General features: G+C 38.2%; 1 protein-coding gene across 2 annotated transcripts in view; it reads right to left on the reverse strand.

Annotated features, from left to right (window-relative positions):
- Positions 1 to 5,569: 5,569 nt before the first annotated feature.
- The window catches only part of POLR3A (RNA polymerase III subunit A), a 39,760-nt gene continuing 21,050 nt past the window's right edge, over positions 5,570 to 24,279 (reverse strand). Inside the window, exons 21-32 of one of the 2 annotated variants that reach the window (XM_063337794.1) lie at positions 23,788 to 23,901; positions 22,519 to 22,554; positions 19,493 to 19,579; positions 19,325 to 19,407; positions 17,339 to 17,509; positions 16,644 to 16,737; positions 16,441 to 16,533; positions 15,872 to 16,036; positions 15,024 to 15,188; positions 14,568 to 14,699; positions 13,100 to 13,232; positions 5,570 to 7,519 (exon numbers count right to left, since the gene is read on the reverse strand). In XM_063337794.1, coding sequence (XP_063193864.1) covers positions 7,371 to 7,519; positions 13,100 to 13,232; positions 14,568 to 14,699; positions 15,024 to 15,188; positions 15,872 to 16,036; positions 16,441 to 16,533; positions 16,644 to 16,737; positions 17,339 to 17,509; positions 19,325 to 19,407; positions 19,493 to 19,579; positions 22,519 to 22,554; positions 23,788 to 23,901 — 1,422 coding nt within the window. In that variant the 3' untranslated portion in view covers positions 5,570 to 7,370. The remainder of the gene's footprint in view (positions 7,520 to 13,099; positions 13,233 to 14,567; positions 14,700 to 15,023; positions 15,189 to 15,871; positions 16,037 to 16,440; positions 16,534 to 16,643; positions 16,738 to 17,338; positions 17,510 to 19,324; positions 19,408 to 19,492; positions 19,580 to 22,518; positions 22,555 to 23,787; positions 23,902 to 24,279) is intronic. The other variant, XM_063337795.1, reaches the window with a different exon arrangement.

The raw sequence follows: 24,279 nt of genomic DNA on the forward strand, positions 1-24,279 counted from the left end.
CACTTATAAATACTCAAAGGGTGGGTGTCAGGAGGATGGGGCCAGGCTCTTGTCAGTGGTGCCTGGGGACAAGACAAGAGGTAATGGGCACAAACTTGAGCATAGGAAGTTCCACCTAAACATGAGGAGGAACTTCTTTACTTTGAGGGTGGCAGAGCACTGGAAGAGGCTGCCCAGAGAGGTGGTGGAGTCTCCAACTCTGGAGACATTCAAAACCTGCCTGGACACGTTCCTGTGCAACCTGCTCTAGGTGACCCTGCCTTGGCAGCAGGGTTGGACTAGATGATCTCCAGAGGTCCCTTCCAATCCCTGTCGTTCTGTGATTCTGTGATCTGCATGAGCTGAAAATCTGGAAGAATGGCATATGAGAAAGGGAATGAGTTGCTGTGTGGGCTTGCCAAGGTACCTACTCATACAGGAATCTTATTAGCATCATTGCTTTGGAAAAGTGCAGGGGTCAGGGTACGGTGTCTTTCCTTCCTTACAGCATGTGCATGAAAGAGTTCCCCTACCCACTGTGCCTTCAGCAATGGGTCACACAACATCACTGCTGGTGCGTCCAGCCTGCACCATGCTATGGCCGAGGCCATCCTCGTCACACCCCAGACAATCAGCAGTTTGCAATCGGGATGCTGTGAATCAGCCCGAGCTAAAGAGTCCCCTGTGTGTGACTGTGTATCGCCCGGGCTGAGGGACTTCACTCTGTAGAAAAGGGGACTTTAAGAAGCAACTCCTATATGAAGTAACAGAAGAGAAAATATCATCACAGGATTACAAACAGGGCTGAATCACACCACGCTGCTAACCAATTCTTCTCACAAACAAATCCCTGAATAATAAATCAAGTGAAATAATTTTTAAGTCTCACTTACACCTAATTCTGGCATTTTCTGGGACACCTAAAGTTTCCTGGCACAATCTCACTATTGCTTTTGCATTTCTTGGCAACTAGTTTTCTTTATTTTGCCTTTAAAAATCGGCACAGTTTAACACTTAAAAGGGATTCATGCAGATAAAATTGCCACACATATTGAAAGATTAGCTGACAAACACCCACTTTTACAAAAAGGAGAATAAAGTGCCCGTGGTTAATAATCCAAATACATGCTGCTTTCATAACAGCTTCATTTCTGGTCAACAGTGTCTCCAACTGACAAAACATAGCTATCCCAGAGGAGAAAGGCGCTTGGTAGGAAACCCTGTGTGGTACCCCAGCCTTCTGCGGGCCAAGAAAGCCACAGTCACAGAGGCACCCACACGTCCCCTTTTATCCAGGGACTAAAACTCCTCAGCACCATCCAGCTTTGAAATCAACAAGGCCATAGCACTGTGGTGGCAGACATTCATTGCAAATAGCCGTCTTTTTCTTTAATAACATAAAATAAACCCCAAAAACCTAAATAGAATAGCTACCTTTTTCAAACTTTAGTGAATTATCCATCTGACCTTCATGTATGTTGTAGCCTCTCTTGTAGTGGGAGACACAACACTAGGAATTTAATTGATGTAATTTCCGTACCTTGGCTGAGTAGCAGCATTTAGATATTATTAAAAACTCCTCAAATAAGGATTTTCCAGGAATGCTTTTGATCTAACTGCGGGCATCAACACTAAAAGACAGATTCCTGTTTGCCCCCCAATGATAGATACGCTCTTCCACGTGGACTGTACCAGAACCCAACACACAGAGCAGTTTTTACATGTAACTGTAGCACATCGCTGTAGTTGAGGAGCTGTAATTGTGTACAGCTCATTGAAAGAGTATTATATTCAAACAGATACAATAACTGAAGGAAATAACTCTGAGTTATTACTTGTTATTAATAGTCGTCTGATGAACAAAGGATGATTTAACTATCAGTTGTCACCGCCAGTGACAGTAATCTCCAGTACAATGATGAAATCTTAGTTCTCAGGAATACACATCTTTTTTTCCAGCTGTTTCCATCACTTGACTGGGACTCCTTGTAGCTACTATGAATATCTGTGTGTCACTTACCCAGCTGGCACCTTTCTGTTCCCCCCAACCAGATATGAACTTCCAACTCTGCTTCCCTACCTCCTTTCTTATCTTTGCATTCCCTGTCTTTTCAGCTGTCTCCCCTCTGCCCTCAACACCTGCAGAAACCACTGTATCCCAGTACAACGTCACTCACACCTACCATCATTGCTTCCACAAGGAACATGCAATTATGCCTGATCTTGCAGGTTTGGACTCACAAGACAGACTCTTCGGATTAAGAAACACCTTTTACCACGTGATACACACAGGGGCTCTACATGTAAGTAACAGAGACTGTTGTGGGGAAGACCAAACTGTATTCAAAGCGGCTCATGGCCAACAGAACCCCTAAGCACAGCCAGTCAGTACCGAGCTCTCGGCTCAAAAGACCACTGCCAATTGATTTACACAGATGATAGGAGCTAACAAAGCTACAGGCAACCCTGTAGCTGTCAGACATTAAAGTGGAAGTCATCTTTCATAAATCTTGCTGTTTTCGGCTGTCTGAACACAGAGAAGACCACCTGTTTCATATTATTGTCAGTCCTAAACAGTGGCCTCTTGCATCTCCCAGCATCACCTTCAAGTGTTTTTAATACAGCCTTGCTTTGGGGTTCTGCAGCAGCTGAAGAATGCGAGATGCTCCCCAGCGAGCTGCCAGAACTTCACGCTTCAGAGGAGCGGTGGGAGCTGTATTTCAGCCCTCGCTACAGAGAACGCACGCAGATTGCAACAATCACTGCTGCATGGAAAACGCTGCGACAAAAGACACGTCTCCTTTCACAGGACAGATACGCTGCTCTCCCAATTGCCAGGAGCAACTCCCTAGGCTCCCTTGGAAATGACTACAGCCTTCTACTTAAGTTACTTTTTTTTGTCTGGTTGGGTTTTTTTTAAGCCAGATAAGGCAAAGGATAAGCACGTCCTTACTAATTCACAAAAAAGCATGCCCGGAGTCTGTTTTCTCTTTCTTAAGAAAATTAGTGCCCTTAATCTCCTTCCTCATGTATATGATTTTAACAGGTAGCCTTCCTACTCATAGTTGTATTTCAGTCCTGATCTTGCAAAAACCATTTTTAATAGGAAAAAAATAAATAAAGAATTGCTACCCAAACGCCTCTTTTCCCAAAACAAAATGCTGCTCTCTAGTGGAAGATGGTGATATGATCTAATTTTAATAGTAGAAGTGTTTTACAATTGTCATTTTATCAGTTGCAGGAAACCTAGATTCATTTTCACAAGCACTGACATACAAGAGTAGTAGGGCTGGTTTGTTTTATCTCAGTCTTTCAGATTGCCCTGTGAGATTTTGGTGTTTATTCCTCAGGAAAAATTTGCTGTGCATTTATATCGATACTATAATCGCATCCAAATAACCTGCCAAGTATTTGTGAATTGAAATGTTAGTACATTTTCTAATTTGGTCCCTTTTAGTTTTTCTGTTCTTAGACAAACTAAAAAACACGGGCCAATTTTTCTTATTTCCTTATGTTTTTTCCATATATTTAATTACTGGCAGACTTTTCTAGGTCTGAATACATGGCTTTAGCTAACTGTTTTGAAGATACAACATTCATCAGTTACATTCACAGAGTTTAGGCAAATATGCAAATACTGTCAAAATCTTTAATCTTTTTGTTATGGTTTCTAAAGACATTCCTGGCTACTTCCTTCAGCTTATACCGAAACAGTGACAAACAGTCAGACATCAAGGAGTATTTGTCCTGAAGGAAGCAAATTCTATCGTACTTACGGCTAATTTATAAAACACAACATTCATTCGCTTTTTTTTTTTAAAAAAAAAAAAACAACCAAAAAAGCATAGATAAAGCAAAAAAAGGACTAGCCCTCCATACTAAATTTCTTCAAGTTATGGACCAAAGCAGCACAGTTCTAGATTAATTCCCAGCTTCCCACATTCACAGCAGGAAACCTTTATAGCACTGGCTTCTGTTTTCTTATCTCTCTGCAGATAAGAGACATGTGTAAAGTAGTTTCCTGATAAACATACTAAGAAAGTACTTTTTTTTTTTTTTATGATGTGCCTTTAGAAAAAAAAATGCTCTCTGCTTATTGGTTTACTAATTCGTTTTAACTACAATTTTTGCCTGCGTACTTCTTGCACCTGAAGCACTCTTCCCATCAAACAGAAATACTACGGGGAGGGAACATCTCATGTTGAGATGGAACTTCCTACGTTCAAGCTTGTGCCTGTTACCCCTTGTCCTGTCGCTGGACACCACCGAAAAGTCACACCGTAAAGCAGTATTTTCAGTGGACCTCACTGAGGGAAAAAAAAACCAAACCAAACCAAACCAAACCAAAAAAATCAAGCATCAGTTTGTAAATAATGACTTACCAAGGAGTTTCTAAGCCTGACAATTTTGGAAAACTTTACATCTGTTTTAGAACAGATGAAAAATATGGAGAAAAATCAGAAGTCAGGATACTCATAATTAACTTAATAAATTTTGGTAGCCAATTCTTTCTTTCTTAAGAATATGGCATCAGCAGTGCCGATAGGAATCGGGGTTCCCATCTCAGGCCTCCCACTTGCAGCTGGTTTTGCTGCCCGACTGCTGCACCATGGACCACGCAGCTCTTCCGTGAGATTCTTCAGCAGCCCCACTATTCTATCTTCAGTGCCCGTGTTCGACAGGAGCTGGAAGAAGGACGTTTAAAATTTTAGGGGCACCTGGTGATTAAATTTCAATGGTAGTACCTAATTGTTCCCATAACCTAATGGCCAGAGATTTTAGCATTACCTTCACAAGTGTTTTTACTTGTATAAGTACACAAACAACTCTGAGACATCATAAGTGAATCAGTGATACTTTTCCATGCAAAGACACGTTGGCCGTCTAGGATGTTCTGTTGTAGGGCTTCTGATGTTATCTAGTAGTTTTTCAGAAACTAAATTATTTCTTGAAAAATTACATTTAACATAGTAAATAATTTCAATTAGCACATTAATTAGAAAATAGAGGGAAATGTGCAAAATAGTATTTATTTTTAAAAGCAAAACCTGAACTAAAGATAAGAAGGTTAACAAAAATGTAACTTTTAAGAAATGTTCCAAAGTTTAATTTCTTTGACCATTAAAATTGATCCCTAAAAAAGCTGCTTATGAGTAAAATCATAGAATCATGGTTTGGGTTGGAACCACGCACATCCATGCACATAGAGGCTGACACCCCCTCCTCATCTCCCCTGCCGGTCCTTCCTAAATCCAACAGCTAATTTGTTTACTGACTGTACAGAAAGCCCAAGCAATAATTACTAATTCAGAATGCTCTTGTAAACAATCTATTTTGGGCTGAAATACCTATGAAGCACGTAGCCTGCTTGGAGGGCAAGATGTGTTTAGATTTACTTTAAGCTAGATAGGTTTTATATTACACATCCATTTAGGTTGTAAATACCTGAGATTTAAGCTCAATAATTCTCAACTGTCTTAATAACTAAGCGAATGAGGGATATGGAGGTTAGGCCATCCATAAATTATTTACACACAAACATAATGCACCAATAAACAAACACAAGGTTTACATTTTCTTTATCTCTGCCTCTTTTTATTGTCATATTAAAGACAAGATAATGGATGTAATTCACTGAATACTTTTAACATACAAGAGAGCAAAACCACCATTTAAATAGCTGCATTTCACTATATTTACAAAAAAAAAAAAAAAAAAGAAGTGGTTACTCATTCCAATACAAACTCCATCTGTTTACAGCTTTTGTTTATTCGCAAAAAATACCAAGCACTTTCAGTAGTATTTCCCATGATAAAGTGAAGTACTTTTGCACAGGAAAGTTTTATGGACTTCTCTACCTGTCTTATACTCACATCTTTAAAAAGAAGTAAAGCTAGACTTCTATACAGACAAATCAGTATGTGGCAGCTTCACTGAGATCACAAGGAAAATTTAAAATTATTCTGAAATTTCTATTGTTAAAAGGGAGATAGCAAAATATATATGGCTTTTAAAGCAGATACTAAATGCACTACATTCTCAATATTTACTCTGCCAAAATCTAGGCAGAAGTAGATCTTAGTGTCACATTGAAAATACAAAATAATTGGAGAATAGTTATAATTTCACATCAGGTCTTCTCTGCATGGAGGATGATTTAAAAATAAACACAGTGGCACCTTAGACTTAAAACAAGAGATTTACATTCTCTGAACGTAGCCTTACACTTTTCTTTCCATTGCTACATGAAGACAAACTGTAGCACAAACTCATTTGTTTTCAAATGCAAGAGTATTCAGCAACCTCCTTTTACTTCATTAGTGCATAACTTGAGCTTTTTTCTCTATTTTGTTTCTCTCCAACCTCAACTGATGTGAGCACACCGCATATCCAAACACTGCTGACAAGAGAACACTGAGATACTTTCCCTCCATAGCACCAGAGTGAATTTAAACATACTACACTGAAATAATTTAAAAACTTTTCTTCATTCTGAAAATGCTCTAGCAGGCTAAAGATTAAAATAGTTTCAAATTATTTCATGTCCATGCAGAGAAACGAGCTTCCTTTCTATTTCTACTTTATATGTTAAAATAAAGCTAGGTTGTTCAGATGACCTTACTCAATTATGAAACTTTCCCAGAACTAAGACTGCTGTAAATTACAGATTGGAGCAGTAAAACAGCTGCTATACATGAAAAACTATTTGTAATTTGTAATGTTCTAGTAACAGTCTCCTCAGAATTTAGTAACAGCTTTACAGTCTGCAGCTTTCTGTAGGTACAACCCAAAGCAAAATCCTGGAGAGAAAACCCATTTAATGGATAATACCTTGGGATAAATGAAAAGACAATAAAATTTCAAGCAAACATTTCAAACGATTTTAACAGCGCTCCTGGAGTTTAATCCAGTATGAATGAATCAGAGATTCAGTTAAAGCATTTTGAAGTCTCTGTTCTTAAGAGTAGACTGACCTCTGCAGCTCCTGGTGAAAAGCCATTTCCAGATGTACTCTGTGCAAGCCCACAGAACTCTTACGTGTTTCTGTGTTGCTTTTTTTTTTTTTTAAATCAAATCCAAATAGACACATCTAATACCGAGTTAATAACAACTTCCATATGTTAACACAAATATTTAATTCTAACACATGAAAAAGAAAATTTTGTCCGACGAAATCCACTTTAAATTTATTTCCACTCTCTGGTGCAGAGAAGCTGCTCTTTTTAGGGTCTGTACAAACAGCTGGTAAATAACTGGGCAATTCTTTCGATGGTATTTCACTTACCAATTCACAGTTATTGAGACAGACAGAACTGATAATGCATGTTTCTTAACTAAAATGATGTTTTCTTGCTATTTCTTGTTTTGCTATCGTGTATTATATCCAAGTGCTATGTAACAATGGGAATATGAAATTCATTATTATCAAATATCAGAGGCCTCCTAGGAGGGCTTGATTCTTTGTCCGCTTTGTGCAACAGTTTAAAGAGTCCTGTTCCAATATTCATCGGAATTCCCATGATGATGCACTCAGAAACACCTAGGAAAAAAAAAAATCAAAACATGTTGAACATCTACAGAGTACGGATTTACATAACTATTTTCATTTGCCCATTCTGTATGCATTGCCAATCAAATTTTAAACCTCACATGTAAACACCCAGGTCTCTTCACTAGATAAAATTAAGTGTTATGGTCATCACATCAGTGTGTTATTTAATCAGTGTTACTAAAACTCTAGACAGTTAGGAAAAATTCAACCTAACCTAAACACCTTCTTTAGCAATGAAAGAGCTTCAGAGGGTTTATTTTCGGAGAAGACATGTTCCACTCAGTGCCAACAGCAGACGATGTAAGGCAAACTTACTTCATGTTCAGTCTCTGACTCAGTGCTCAGACTTCAGTCAAATCTGGCCAGGTTTCCCGGAAACCCCCACAGCTTCCCAGCGAAAGAGGCACATTAGCTATACTACTTCTTGCATTTTCATAATTCAGAAAGTGCTTGTTCTGAATTTAAAGATTTAGTCTGTCCGAATTATTTTTTGATAGCTACAACATTTTCACAGCAATGTGTTGACACATTTATATTCCAGATCTACTGATGTATACTTTTCCAAAGAACATTCCACATTAAAAGCAAGCTATCAGATACCAGTGGTTTTATTCTTGGCATACTGTTATGATACAAATGATGCTTTTGCACATTCTCAGGAGTATAAGAATATTGTCCTTCACATAAATGTTTAAGAAAACAACAATAAATAGCTGTGTCTTTGAATGCACAAAGGATAAAAATCAATTTGCTTAAAATTCTGGCAAGATTTGATTGATAATTTGAATGTATACAAATGAAGATTCAGTATTTTTGCTCTCAGACCATTGCTACATTTCTACTACATATAGTAGAACATAGGGATGTCAAGTTCAACAGGAAGGGCTTCTACAACTATATTGGAAGCAAAAGGAAGACCAGAGAAGTTGTAGGCCCACTGTTGAATGAAACAGGAGCCATGGTGACGGAGGATGCGGAGAAGGCGGAGTTACTGAACACCTTCTTTGCTTAGGTCTTTACTGCTCGGCCCAACCCTCAGGAGTCCCAGGCATTGGGGGAAATAACAGGGAAAGATGACGACTCCCCTTGGGTTGAGAAGGATCGAGTGAGGGATCAATTAGACATTCACAAGTCCATGGGCCCCGATGGGATGCACCCGAGAGTGCTGAGGGAGCTGGCAGAAGTCATGGCTGGGCTGCTCTCCATCATCTTCGAAAGGTCCTGGAGAACAGGCGAGGTGCCTGAGGACTGGAGGAAAGCCAACGTCACTCCAGTCTTCAAAAAGGGCAAGAAGGAGGAGCCGGGGAACTACAGGCCTGTCAACCTCACCTCCATCCCTGGAAAGATGATGGAACAGCTCGTTCTGGGCATCATCTCAAGGCATGTGGAGGAAAAGAAAGCTATCAGAAGTACTCAACATGGATTGACCAAGGGGAAATCGTGTCTGACTAATCTGATAGCCTTCAATGATGGCATGACTGGATGGATAGATGAGGGGAGGGCAGTAGATGTGGTCTACCTTGACTTAAGCAAGGCGTTTGACACTGTCTCCCACAGCATCCTCACAGGGAAGCTTAGGAAAAGTGGGCTTGATGAATGGACAGGAAGGTGGATAGATAACTGTTTGAAAAACAGAGCTCAGAGGGTAGTGATTAGGGGCACAGAGTCTAGTTGGAAGTCAGTGACGAGTGGTGTTCCCCAGGGGTCAGTACCGGGTCCAGTCCTCTTCAGTATATTCATCAGTGACCTGGATGAGGGGACAGAGTGCACCCTCAGCAAGTTTGCTGATGACACAAAGCTGGGAGGGGTGGCTGACACCCCAGAAGGCTGTGCTGCCATCCAGAGAGACCTGGACAGGTTGGAGATCTGGGCAAAGAGGAACCTTATGAAATTCAATAAGGGCAAGTGTAGGGTGCTGCACCTGGGGAGGAATAACCCCATGCACCAGTACAGGTTGGCGGCTGACCTGCTGGAGAGCAGCTCTGTAGAGAGAGACCTGGGAGTCCTGGTGGACAACAGGATGACCATGAGCCAGCAATGTGCCCTTGTGGCCAAGAAGGCCAATGGCATCCTGGGGTGCATCAAGAAGAGTGTGGCCAGCAGGTCAAGGGAGGTCATCCTCCCCCTCTACTCTGCCTTGGCGAGGCCACACCTGGAGTACTGTGTCCAGTTCTGGGCTCCCCGGTTCAAGAGGGACGGGGAACTGCTGGAAAGGGTGCAGCAGAGAGCTACCAAGATGATTAGGGGAATCAAACACCTCTCTCATGAAGACAGACTGAGGGATTTGGGTCTCTTCAGTCTGGAAAAAAGACGGCTGAGGGGGGACCTTATCAACACTTATAAATACTCAAAGGGTGGGTGTCAGGAGGATGGGGCCAGGCTCTTATCAGTGGTGCCTGGGGACAGGACAAGAGGTAATGGGCACAAGCTTGAGCATAGGAAGTTCCACCTAAACATGAGGAGGAACTTCTTTACTTTGAGGGTGGCAGAGCACTGGAAGAGGCTGCCCAGAGAGGTGGTGGAGTCTCCAACTCTGGAGACATTCAAAACCCGCCTGGATGCGTTCCTGTGCAACCTGCTCTAGGTAACCCTGCTCTGGCAAGGGGGTTGGACTAGATGATCTCCAGAGGTCCCTTCCAACCCTATGATTCTATGATATATATAATGCAATATCATGCACTTAATCTCATGCAAAATAAAATTCTTAGGCGCTAGTTACTGTATATTTAGGCCCACTATCTTGTACAGCCCCTACAGCACACAGGTTACAATCGATAAAGGAAACACCTTTCTAACACCTAAGAAAATAAAACTTACCTGGTTTTGCACAATAACCTTTCAAGTTGAGACAACCTCTGAACCATGGAAACTGCATTTTGATTTTGGGAATCCTTCTTCCCTTGCAACACTTCCATGTGTACAACCAGGAGCCCTTCCTCCCCACCTCCCCTTCACCTCATGGACAAAGTAATAGTTTGCAGCATGTGAGAGCAATCATGTATAGCAGAAAACGTTTGGACGGAACATGCCACTGTTAAAAACCAAGTGTATGTCCTGTATCTGCTCAGATTAACGTATACTAGGTGCCAATGACAGTCATTGCGGATGGGTGAAGATAATGATGTTGATGGCAGAACAACTGGCTGGACAGCACACTCCACTCTAATGACCATCCAAGTCTCCTCCATTGCAATGTCTTGTAACACTACCAGTTAGAATCTATTGCAGATCTAATCATCCACTTGACAACTATGAATCGCTGCTCTCACTTTCAGCTGGAAGAAGCTTGGCAGATATGAAGCCAGTCGGACCACTCTTATTGCGGAGTATGTTCTTGACACTTCGCTTCCAGACCACCCCCTCATAAATGAATTTCACAGCAGTGATCTGTAGCTGTCAGTTCCCACTCTTATGTTAGAAATGAGAGTGCAGTTGGCTACTCCTTGGGAAGGGGATGGAAAGGTAAATTGACTACATCTCTAAGCAGTGGCTTGCAGATAGAAGGCAGATCAACAGATGGTGCTACTACAGTGGATGCTGCTGGAACGGGATGTACTCCTTCTGCTCTAGTTTCAACCCGCCCTCTGCCCACTGAAAGGTGGCATCGGCAATTCTCAGAAAAAAATGCTTGTCTTTGTGTAAAGCAGGAATCAGCTGCTCCGCATTTTGCCACAGGGAAAAAAGCATCTTACAAGACAAAAGGGAATCAAATGCCACATAGTCTAGAACTACACCCACACATTCAGGAGAAGCACTGATTTGAGATGCCATTCAGTTCAGCACCTATAGTTGATTTTGGGTACATACTCATTTTTCTTGGCAACGTTTATAATTTTTTTCCTGCTCTGGAGATGCAAATCCATAAGTGTGTAAGAGTCTTTTCATAGCAATTCAAAGAGATAACTAGTGATGGCCAGGTCTGGCAGTTGCACAGCACTTTTTCATACAAGCAAGCCAGTATCATCTCTTCAGTTTTGGAAGAGAGACAACAATTTTCTGTTTTGTCCATTCCATTTCCTTATTTGAACTAAAACATTTATACAGAAGGCAACATGAAAAGATAGTTGGTTTCCACATTATTCAAAACAAGATTTTACCAGCTCAGAGGGGACTTTGAGAAAACATTTTCTTTTCCTTACTGTCTAGGATGGAATCAGTCTCACATAGGATCTTTGCTTTAGTCATGGGCAAATAATTTAAAAAAAAAAAAAAAGAAAGAAAAAAGAAAATCCCACTCATGTGGAGTGCTGGACAGCCAGAAAGTGGCAGAGTTCTTAGAATACAAACTAGTAATACAAAGGTTTCTAACAGATTCCAGTCATTCAGGAAATACACTGTCCACAAAGCACTGTTTGAAATTGACTATGCTTTCTAAGACCACCTAGAAATACAGACAAACTAGTAAACCTTAACATAATACACTCATATTTTTATACTTCATTAGCACCCAGAAATTCCAAATGAGTGGTTAACAGCTTCAGGATGGTAGACCTTGCATAAACAGATGATGAAGAGGGTGAAAACAGCTTGACTTCTCCTTTTCTCTATTTAACCTACTAGATACAGACTTGTTAACAGATCATTCCAAAAAGTATGTAGCATAAAGGAGAATGAAATCTGGGAGAAATGGAGGCAAAGGAGTTTAAAAAAAGAAAAATAATCTCAATTCCAAATATTAGAGTACATGTCAGAAATGCAAAATTAAGAGAAAAATGGAATGCCAAAATTCCTCTATTTGAATTTTCTGTTTAGCTGTGTGTATGTGTGCATGAATGCACTTGTGTGCATGTATACTTATATTTTTAAACGCTTATCAGATTCTTTCATGAATTCAGTGAGAAGATGATTCAGTGGGTGTTATTGAACTTAACTTTAAAACTGAAGAACAGATATATTTAAAGAGAAATTCCTCAGGACAGGGATATTCTCTGTTCGGTTAATGAATGGAATACTGATAGACAAGGCTTCTAATTTAAAAAAAGAAAAAACAAACATACAATTTTTACCTAATTAGATCAGAAATAACTGAAGAAGACAAGAACTTTGCCTCTCCGTTTATTTCTAGGCACAACTGACAAATCACATAAGCAATCATTATGCACGATATGATATTCAACTACCCTATCTGAGATGTACGTCTTCCTACTTCTTAGTAGGAATGAAAACAAAACTTAAATACTGAATGGGGTACTAGGTTCCTTAATGAGCTCTACATGTTGAAGATACACAAACTTTCACAGTTGGAAAAAACAGAACTACTGATGGTAGAACAAATTTACTGGTATTTTACTGAGCTATGTGATGAAAAATAAAACCAAATTACTAAAAGTCTACTTTAAGAAACATACAACGAATTTCCAACTGACTTCAAGATCTCGGATTGAGATGAGAAACAGAGAAACACCCACCAAACTTCTAGGATCAAGAAGTATGGATCAGCCTCAGACTTGAGGTTTTGGACACGTAAGCTGAACAGAAAGCTTAACAAGGGTAAAAATCCAATGCTTTGAAGAGGTTTACAGATGCTGGGCAAGGACCACAAACTGCAAGAGAATTTGCAATACCTACCACAAACAGAATCCTTCTGTCCAAAGTAGGCAGCATCAAAGAGATGGTCTGCAGTCTTTTCAAAAGAAGCCAGCATCAACACACTTTCCTTCATTTTTGCTAGTCCAAACCTAGTAATGCCCAGCACTTCACCCTTGATTGATGGAAAAACCCAAGGAAAGATTATCACAAGAGTGGCCGGAGGCCAGTTACGTTTGCTAAAGAAGCCAATCAAGCGAACAAAAGAAATGTAGATTTTATTCTAACACACACATGAAACAAGTAGCAAGTAAAAAGGTTATAACCACAATAAAACATCGTCATCATATGCTGCTTCACAGTTAAACATCCTGAAGGTTAATAGTTTGGTAGTAATCAATATTTAAATAATACAGAAGTGATTATTCATACACAACAGAAGTTGTTATAAGTGGTTAGTAGATTTATGTTTTTAAAGCAAGAATATTGGAAAGATTGAAATAAACATGGCCGTGTTGCTGAGTTACAAACTTTAGTGCGGTCTGAAACTACTGCCTATTGTATAGTGATAAATCTGACTTTAGCTGCCCGGAGATTACAGATGATGTTAAACCTTCATTTTTTCACTCTCCAGAAAAAAAGTAATTAGCTTTTTAGACTAACTTGGTTTATTTCTGCCTCTGTTTCTAACAAACGTCCTGATTATAACAGACTGTACACAGAAGCACAAGTCAGAACTACAGACAAAAGAATGCATGGTAGGAGCCCAACAAGTGTAAAACACTGCACTCTGATGCCCTTTTCCACTATTGTGTTGCAGCTCCACACGGGCAGCCCTGGGGACTGCTGCAGCTCAGTACAACAAAGCCCTACAGTGTTGGAAGAAGTTAGAAATCCTTCAACCATTTCACCCAAATTAAACCCTTGCAGGCTGGCAGGCAAAGTGGAAACTCTCACTTCACTCAGTGTACTCAAATCTAAAAAAGATATCGAATGTGAAGGAGAGAAAGGCAATCAATAAGGAAAAAATAGGATTTTCTACTAACAAGTTCTGGAAGACTGTTCATACTTTATGTGTAATCTGATTCTATTTGTAACGGCTGTATCCTTTGACTCTCATATACAGTGCAGCTGCTATGAACCACACCCCATGTGGTTTTCTGCACAGCAAGCCTTAAATTGCATGCATGGTTACCCAAACAGTTGATTTTCATTCCACAATTTTTAGGATTCCTATTTCCAATATGAAATTATGATTCCCTACTCATTATATCAACTTGCTTTCAGTCAAAATAGACCTTCTCCCTGCCCCTGCCCTGCCCCCCAAGAATGAGATTAATTAAGCATTTCGTTTGATATACAAACAACAGTATTTTGTCAGTGCAACTTACAAGTCTTTACATCTATAACCGATTTTCATCTCCCTAGCTCATCTGTCCTTCTCAAACATGGTAAAATTAATTTGTATAAAGAGGCCAGTGAAACATTTAGGAAAAGCATGGTTACAAACCTTATAAGTCATTAGGTCAGACAGCAACATAACATGTCTCCTGTCAATGCTCATACCATGGTTCACCATTGTATACTGAATCTCATTGATAATGGTTGTCCGAGCAGCTTCAATTCCTAGTGTCTTCTCTACCTACACAAGAGATTCAGTTAGATGAATGCAGAACCAAATGCTTGGAGCAAGTATACTCCTGGAACAAATACCATCTGATATCAGATAATACTCCATTTCCATTACTACCCTTTTGCATTTCTCTGTTTTGAAAGTATTTATAGAAAAAGCTTCTTTGAAGAGAATAGTGCTGCCGGTTGAATTATTCTCTTGTGTTAATGCATTCTGACAACTATTAGTGAAATCAGGCTTGACTAGATATCAACTGCTGCATTTGAGTACAAACAAGCACTTGTAATAAAGATGCTACGGGGAAAAACCCCACGGTAACCATTTGAAAATTACCTCATAAGTGTTGTTAGAGGACGTTTTTGTTCCTTTCACTCCGTGAGTAGCCATAACAGCTCGCAGATTATCACCTTCAACTAGAAGTTTATATTTTTCCTTTCCACTTTGTTCATCAATATGAATGACAGCTCGGGAAACCTCTGGTATACCTTGCACTACAACCTTCACAAACAAAAAAACCCTAGTAACTTTGATGTGTACAGTAATTCAGTAAAAACCTGTAACCCTTATCAGCATTCAAACCGATTTAGAAGCTCCAGTCTTTGGAGTAAATGCTCAATTAAAATACATACAAAATAAGATTTCCTGCTCTTAAATACACTAGTGCAAATGTGACATTCACACTGTACTATAAACCTTACTCACTACCTGCTTTTTATATTTTATGCCAGATATCCTCCCAGCCAGACCTGAGTCTCTGAATGGTGGTAGATCCACACAACTGAAAGGACATCCTGCCAATAATAAGGTACACTTATCAACATTTTTAAAATCCAAAGTAGACAGGCTTCTCACAGAAAGCTGCAAAAATGCCAGATACTGTCACATGGTTCAATTCTAGATACAGCTGAAAGAAGATGTAACTATTTCATACAACTGCTGCACTCAGAACGCTTCAGTAAATGTTGTAAGCAATGTATGGAGGCTTCAGTTTTACTTATAAAGATTAGTAACAGAGGCTTTTTTTCAGCTGTAAAGCAGTAGCATTACAATCTAAGAATTATTTACTCAGGCTCTTTTCATTGTCGATACTGACAAAAATCATTTTCTCTTCCTGCCATAGAAGCCCAAATTATTATTACCAACTACTTCCCATAAAAGCATGAGACAGCCTTTGTTTTTACCTTTGGTAGCTCTTCCTTCAGGGACTGCAATACATAATACATTGAACTCTTGCTATTTTCCCGAGGGGTCACACATACAACTGCTTCTCCATGGACAGCAACATCCCCAGGCTTTACTCTGAGTTTAGATATGCAAATAGAGTAGCGCACAGTCTCTGCATTCACCTGTGGCAAAAGTCAGCCAGCAAACATCAGGGTATCTCTTTTAACATATATAAGTCTGCTCAAATAGATGCAGCAGTCTTTTAACAGAATATAAAAAATGTGTAATGTAGAAAAAGAAACAAAAATGGTTACTCTTATAAATTGCATTAAATACTACCCTATGCTGAGGGTACAGGCCTATATATTAACTAACAGACAGAAATGGCATCTCACTTCCAAATAAAGGAAAAATTATTCACTTCACAAGGGAAAAAAAATAATCACATGTATTGCAGCCGCAGGACATCCTTCATTCACTTTCTTTTTTTAACTTCCTCTGGTCTGACTTCTGTTTCTAAGACAGGATTAAGAGACCCTTCAGAACTTACCCAAGGCATATTCTGCATAAGAACTGAACAACTCACCTCTAATCTCAGTAGTCTAATGCGCTCTAAAGACAGCTTCACTAGGATGAAACAATCGTCTGGAAGAAACACTTCCTCAATATATTCTGAAATCTTTAAGAGATAAGGACAAAACAGTTAGCATGTGAAAATGGTTAAAATGCCCCATAGGAATTGGCTAATGTTTACATTTAAAGCATTAGCAATAATACAATTTTTCCTACCTCTCCTAATAAAGTTTTCTCAATTCTTCCTTTAACCAGGCGGGCAAAATCAGGATCATCGTCTTTGTCCAACTGTGCTGTTATAATAGGGGTACTACAAAGAATAAACATACAAAAAAAAAGTTAGGAAATTGCTCAGCTAAATTACAGATGGCAATTTGAATTACAGCTTGCCTTATGGAAACTATCCCATCATCTAGAGAAGTATTTAATAACATAAAGGAGACCTTCAGCTTCCTCAGGTATATTTAAGAAAATTATTGTTCATGTACTTCAGGCTGGTAAAAACAAGCCAACACAAGATAGATAACAACACAACAACTAGTGACTATTTTTATGGCGCACACTATTCTAGTATTATTTAAGTATGGCTTTATGGATACCTAGGTATAGTTCTGCTTCAACTACAACTAAGCACCAGAAAGTTTAACAACATATGAGAGACACCTAATGGAGTATTGAACTTGATAAGTAACCACCTTACCCCATTTGATTTTCAGAAAAATAAAATTTGTCTCTTCTCTGGCCCTAAGTATCACTTAGTTGGAAAGACATTAGATTTTTCTTGTTTGGGTATTCCATGGATTCAATGTTGTCTAGTGTATTACTGAAAACAGGGAAATGCTACTGCACATTGCAAATTTATCCATCAGATTTCACTTACACAAACGGAAAAAACAAAACAACGTTAGTACCTAATAGCCTTTGAAGCATTAATGATTTCTTTGATTCTTGGCACACCCAAAGTAATGTTCATTGAAGCAACGCCAGCAAAATGGAAAGTCTTCAGAGTCATCTGCGTGCCAGGCTCACCAATACTCTGTGCACAAAGAGCTCCTACTGCAGAACCAGGCTCCATCTGTGCCCTGATAAAGAAATTATCTCATAAAAAAAATACAGAAAAAGACATAGAATTCAAAAAGGCATAAAATCCTAAGCAAACTAAGACAGAAACTATTCTGGTAGATATATGAGAAATTTGTTAATTTATTTTTTTAATAAACTAGCAGGAGAGAGGTTAAAAGGTCACCAATACTGAAGACACTGATCTCACGCAAGGCAAGAAAATGTCTTGTCACACAGGGCATACAGATCCAGGATAACATCCATAACAGGAAACAAAATGTTCGTCCTCTTCCTCCTAAGCATCAAGCAGTAGATTCAGGATTCCCCATTCAGGGCAACTCCCCTTTACGTGTTTAAGCATGAGAGACCTTTATTAAGTCTTCTTAAAGAAAATTGTTATGCAGATTACTTTTTAATGAGAACAAAATCCAGATATTAATGCTTTCCTTTCAAGTTATGCATGTAATGGCCTCATTCCCACATCTGCCCCTTTCTAAAATTTACGTACTTTGAGAACTGGTTGTCCTTACAGGACAAAAAAAAAAAAAAAAAAAGAACACTACACTACACCATATGTTCTCAAAAAGAGACATGAAGGGTGGTTTACATTCTCCCCTACAATTTTATTGATCCTACAGTTAGCATTCTTCAGTGTGCACAAGAGTGCAATGCGACCTGCTTTTCTAGAGCAAATACAACCTCCAAACTTAAGGCACAATACTGCTTCTTAAATCAATCTAACTTGTAGCTGCTTCTTGCGTTTTCCTTGCTGAGCTCTTACCGAGTAAAAACCCTCTCTAATTGTGACTTAGCTTGTAACATCTAAAGGAATTACTTCTGGATGACTGTAAAACAAAATTATTTAAGGAGTGGTTATTGTCTTTGCTGTTATTTGCAGATCTCTCTACATTCATGTCATATCTACCCCAAAATTGCTGAAATCCCAGCTGAGAGATTTCTCCTGGCAAAATGACAATAGTCTATAAAACAAACAAAAAAATCATCATAGCAATTAGATCCTTTCCAAGGGTACCATCCTTCAGTTGTCAGATCAGCATAATATACTATGCTAAAACAACCTACTACAGTAAAAGAGGCAATTCAGGTTTAAGAACACTTAAGACAAATGTAAGCAAGCGATCCTAATAACTGAAAGCAGAAAACTGGTAATTGCTTTAAATAGTTATGTTAAGAATTTAACATATACATGAATATTCTAGAAAAAGAAATAATACTAGTGAAAAAGTGATGCAGGTGAGCATGGGGCCACAAAGCAGATGTCACCAATGGCTGCGTGCCAATGATGTAATCCAAGGAGTCTACGTAAATGAAACAACTCTCAATGGATAATAAAATGTGAAAACATCCACACGATCACTGTCTTGTTAGAGACCAAGAATAACAAACAAAAGTCTCCTACAAATGTTAACAGATTCAAGAACATGTTAGCACGAAGTGTGACATAGCTCTTCACAGACTGCATAGATCAAGAATAACCATCAAGATTCATATGAATTTGAAACTGATCTATTCAAATATTATTTTGCACAGACTCTTTAGAGGTTTGGAACAATCTCCTGCAAGAGGGGATGGACGGGAACATGTCTGCCTTAACAAACCCACTTGTAGATGGCAATGCTTTTTTTTTTTTTGGCATTCTACCTTTGTCTTGCAATGTTTATGTCATTTGGGCCAAGTGTTTCTTGTTCTTTAGTTGTATTGCATTCACAACAGAACTACCATTCATCCAGTAAAAATAGCAAAATACATTCCTAGATAGCAAACAAAGCAATAAATACTGAATTGGGGTTGAAAGTACCAGGCTAAACTCTTACCTCATGTATTTGTCCCTACAAGTCTCTAGAAACTTCTCTAGTTGTGTTGGAGTAATCCTATCCAACTGATACAAAACTCGTGGCTGAAAAGACAATAGAGCAGTTGGAAAAGCAATAGCTTGCAAAGATTTAAAATAACTACATAATTACCCACTCGAAACTATTTACCTCTGTTGTGCCATTGTCATTAATGCCATACTTGTCCCTAGTTTTTTTAATCTTCTCAGAAACACCCTTGATGAATTTTTTAATTTCCTGAAATTACATTAAAACAACAGTGAGCAAAGACATGGTCTTCATATTACAGTCTTCATCAGTAAGTTATCTGCTTAGAGCTCCAAACAGAATGTTTACAATAATAAATTAACAATGCACAATATGAAGAGAGGAACATCAAAACTTAGACACACACATACACTAGAATCTAGCAAACCAGATTCACTCTTGTGTGACTACAAATTAGTAGCGATACATGAGGAATATGGTCCACGCTAAGTAAAAGCATCCTTCCTGAGCACACACTGAAAATTTAAGAGATTTGACCTTGGCTAATCCTTCCTTCCTACCCACCACTTACTCAAAGTGATTCTACCAGCAAAAAAATTATAATTAAAAAAAATAATCTCAAAGTTCTCATCTTCTGTGTATGCTGACACAAACATATTCTCACTCATTTCTCAGTATTCAAAATAAGTCCAAGTGGAAAGTCTGTGTCAAGAGAAGAAGTATGTAAAGGACACCTGCTGGATAGATTTCAGAGATTCAAGACATACTTTACTTTTGGGGAAAAACCCCTCAAAATTGATACATACACGTCAGTCTCTACCTGACATAGTTCAAATAACTTCTCTATGCTGTGTCTATCTGTCTTGCAGATAACCGCATTTAACATGTCCTTAATACCTAAGCCTTTCACTCTCTTAGCAGGCTTACCCAAAAGTAGTTCTAGTAGTCTTTACTGGAACATAAATTGAAACAATACCGTTGGAAAAATACCCAACATTTCTATGAAATGTTATTCAGGCATTACACTTTGGATATAGATATTTACACTAGAATTCATGAAATAAGAGGTCCATGATTAAACTCTTCATAAACGTGGACTCAGTGTGAGGGCTATCAAAACCAAAATATAAACAAAAACCAAGAGGAAATTCTTCCCATCTACTTCAACAATGATTTAAGAGGAGTGAATATTTTGATTATTTTAGAGTTCTTTTAAACACTTTCCACCCCATTAGTCCTGCCTGACAACCAGGATGATAATTGTATAACATCACCTCTTCTTCACTCAGTACTGAACTCCCTGCAACCACCACAGCAGCCAGGCCCTGAAAATTACTTGTAAAATTGATTAAGTATACGAGTGACTGCCTTTTTATATTTTTTTTTTTAAACTGAATTCATAGATCATTATCAAAACACTTCTATTACTTCCTAACAGAATCCTCAGATTCTCAAAATAAAAACATTTTTACTGGTATTGAAGCTATTTTCAGACACTACGTTATTTTCTGTGACTACTAGAACAAATTTCAAATGCAAGAACCGAAAACAGAAGTGTGCTGCTAGAACGGATGCTTCAAGTTGTTTCCCCACTTGGATGACAACAGGATGTGTTCATACCTTTCTGCCCTTTTTGCCCTGCAGTAAGTCATATTAATTCACAAATAAAATATTTTGCCATTTTAAAGATTTTTGACCCTGAAATTTTTGCATAAAAATGATAATTTGATTTATTTCCTACATAAGTGTTAAGTAATAATGAGGTATTAGAAAAAATAATGTTTTTACTACAAATTAATAATGAAATTAAAAGAAATAATATTGCAGGATATTTCAAAAAAAAAAAAAAAAAGGACTTGCAGAAGATCACCTAAAACATTTGATTTAGAGGTAGAAAAAACATTAAGGAGAGACTTTAAAAATAACTCCATCTTGAAAGGTGTTTCTGTTGTGGAGGGGCAGAAAGGGAGGAGTGGAAGGGGAAGAAGGCAGAAGGTGTAAGACTAACTTCTCCCACCAGAATGCCGAAGAAACCCAAGGACAATAATAATAACCACACCACCACCAACTCCTCAAAAGAAGTTGTCATACTGGCTGAAGATTTAGTCATGTGGTCATATGGAGAAAGGCCACAACAGGGCAGACCTAAGACCAAAACGGCATCAGACTGCAAATAGCATTATGGCAAACTATTTATTGTCAGCTTTTCCTCTTTAACAGTCCCTAAATACCAGAGTACTTTTTTTAAAAAAATAAAAATCTCCAACACATTAAATCAATTGTTATGTATCATTCTGAATTGTGAAAACAAAGTACTCGAATGATATATTATTTCCATGTACTAAAGCCAAAAAAGAAAAGTGAGAAAGAAATCTCTGAAGAGATTTATTTTTCTTGGTCAAAAGTTTTATTCACGCACAAGAACTAGAAGAGGAAATTACCTATTCCTCTCAACTTTCAATTCTCTGTTGGCAGTTAATCCAAACTATGGATTCATTTATGCTACAAATAGAAAGAAACTGTACCTCACTGCCAAGCCTGTCTGTCTTTATGGAGTTATCATCTTCAGTGCGACACTGTTTCTAAAGATTTTTCCTAGTTTCACTAAGAAGAAAATGAAGATTTCCCTTCAACTGTATCTTAATATACTCAAATACATTAAAAATATTAACACAATTGAAGCTGTGCCAGCCAACAATCTGCTTTTCCATCAGTTGAACTCCCTCCAGCGAGGGCAGAATGAATGCTAGTCTGTTTGAAAAAGGCTATTTAGACATACTGTTTTCTAGACAAGAGCGGATAAGCTCATTATAGGAACCTCCTAGTAAAATAACAGCCGGAAGAAATGTCTCTGTTCTGGATGGGAAAGTGGAGGAAGGGATGGGAAAACATTAGAAAAAACATACTAATATCCCTAAAGGTTGAAAGAATGAGTTTTAGAAAGGAAAGTCATGTACTAAAAGAAAGCTTCTTCAAAACCTCAAATTTAACTATGGGTATTAATTCATGTGTCGTGGTTTGCACCATTAAAAAGGAATTGGGTAAATTATCGTGATGAACATCTACATTATAATTTAACAAGCAGTAATGTATATATGCTAATCAATTACTTCAGCACTATACACACACCTTTAGCTAAAAAGCACTAACATTAATGCTCACACAGTGCACACACATGCTACAATTACCTCATTATATTTTTCATAACCTGTCTCAGTTAATGCCTTCAAGGATGAACAGAAAAAAAAAAGAAAAGGAAAGAAGAAAATGTAACAGTATCTAAAACTTAAAAATCTTAATTTAAGCTAATTATCATTAAGGTGATGTAGCCACATCTGTGCTTCTGAAATTAATAGCAATTATTTAGATTTTCCTGATACGATTAGAGAGATGTACACCTCAAATAACAGCTTCATCTCCAAACTTTGATATTAGTGTATTGCATATTTTTTTCCTTCAGAGATGAAGTTAAGATTTACAGCATATTTTAAGTATGGATACACTTATTTTTTCAACTCTGCGTTAGCAACGGAATTGCAAATCAGGTTTATAAACAACTGCTTACTAGTTTTGTCACCTTCTGCTCTGAAGCACTCTGATCTATTAAACAGAAACCCTTCAAAAGCAGGCCATTAAATTCATGATGTTCTCATCACTGCCAGTAATCAGGAGGTTCATCAAGGTAACAGCTTCATGTGTCCACAGGCAGCTTAATTCTACAGTTTTTATCACTGTCTCCCAAAGTAGTCTTAAGCATGGCTGCTCTCATAAATATTAAAATTGCTTAATGCTCTTTCAAACAAATTGACTTTTACAATTCAAAGTGCAAGCAGTCACGTGAATATTCACTCATCCTTAAAAGATACGTAAGTACTCCCCAGAAGATAAGCCCAGTCCAGCAAAGCACTTTGTATGACAGAAGTTTTTTGCTGGGTTAGTATCATAGGAAAGCAAGGTAAAGAAGCATAAGCGTATAGCTGGCATTTCTATTACAGGAAAACAAGAAAATGAGTAAAAACAGTTATTCAGAAAGTTGATAATATGAAAACATACGTGTAACGGAGTATGGCACTCAGTCCTAGTGGTTTCTTACATAGAGTCAATAAACATTATTTCATTTATGATGTCCCAGAGGAAGCACATAACTACTATGCCATCTTGCTATGAAGAGAAATTCCAGCAAGGTATCTCAGATCAGTGGCACCTTCTGCTCGAAAATGACTAGATTTTTCTCTCATTTCTAAAGTTGCTGTGGTGAACATGAACAACTACCGTAGTAAGAATTATAATTACTAGTCCTACCTCCTCACCTTCTAGGTGCACAGAAATATATTACTGAACAAACTCCTGCTACTAATGCATAAAATTCAGCCATTGCTCCTACACAGCCTTTACTTAATTTCCTTGATTTATAAGGAAAAGTTAATCACAGTGCAATAAGGAAGTGAGATAATTACCTGCAGAAAACTGTCTCGGCAGCAAAGAAATTCATTCTTCTTCATGATGGACTCAGATGTTAACACCAATTCATTTTTACTAAGGGCTGGTTCACTTCGGCATGGATATACAGCCTTAAGAGAAAAAGAAATTACTTCTTCACGTAAAACATAGGCACAAAAACTGTATAGACACAAAATATAGACACATACCATTGCTTAACAGCTTTCTTTAGTTTGTGGTTTGTTTTTTGTTTGTTTTTTTGTTTGTTTGTGTTTTTTTTTTTACTATATAATACCAGACTATTGTGAAAAGAAACAAAGTCCATATATACTTCTATTTACTTATGTAAATCTGAAGGTATACACACTCACACATTTCTAATTCTATCAATTTATTACACTCACATTACAGAAATCTGAACAGTCATTTCAGTATTATGTCATGGGTGGGGGGGTTGGGGAAAACAACTAACCAACCAACAAACAAACCACAAAACCAAAGCCTAACAA

Source organism: Chroicocephalus ridibundus, chromosome 6 (assembly GCF_963924245.1).
Source record: "Chroicocephalus ridibundus chromosome 6, bChrRid1.1, whole genome shotgun sequence".
Lineage (NCBI taxonomy): Eukaryota > Metazoa > Chordata > Aves > Charadriiformes > Laridae > Chroicocephalus > Chroicocephalus ridibundus.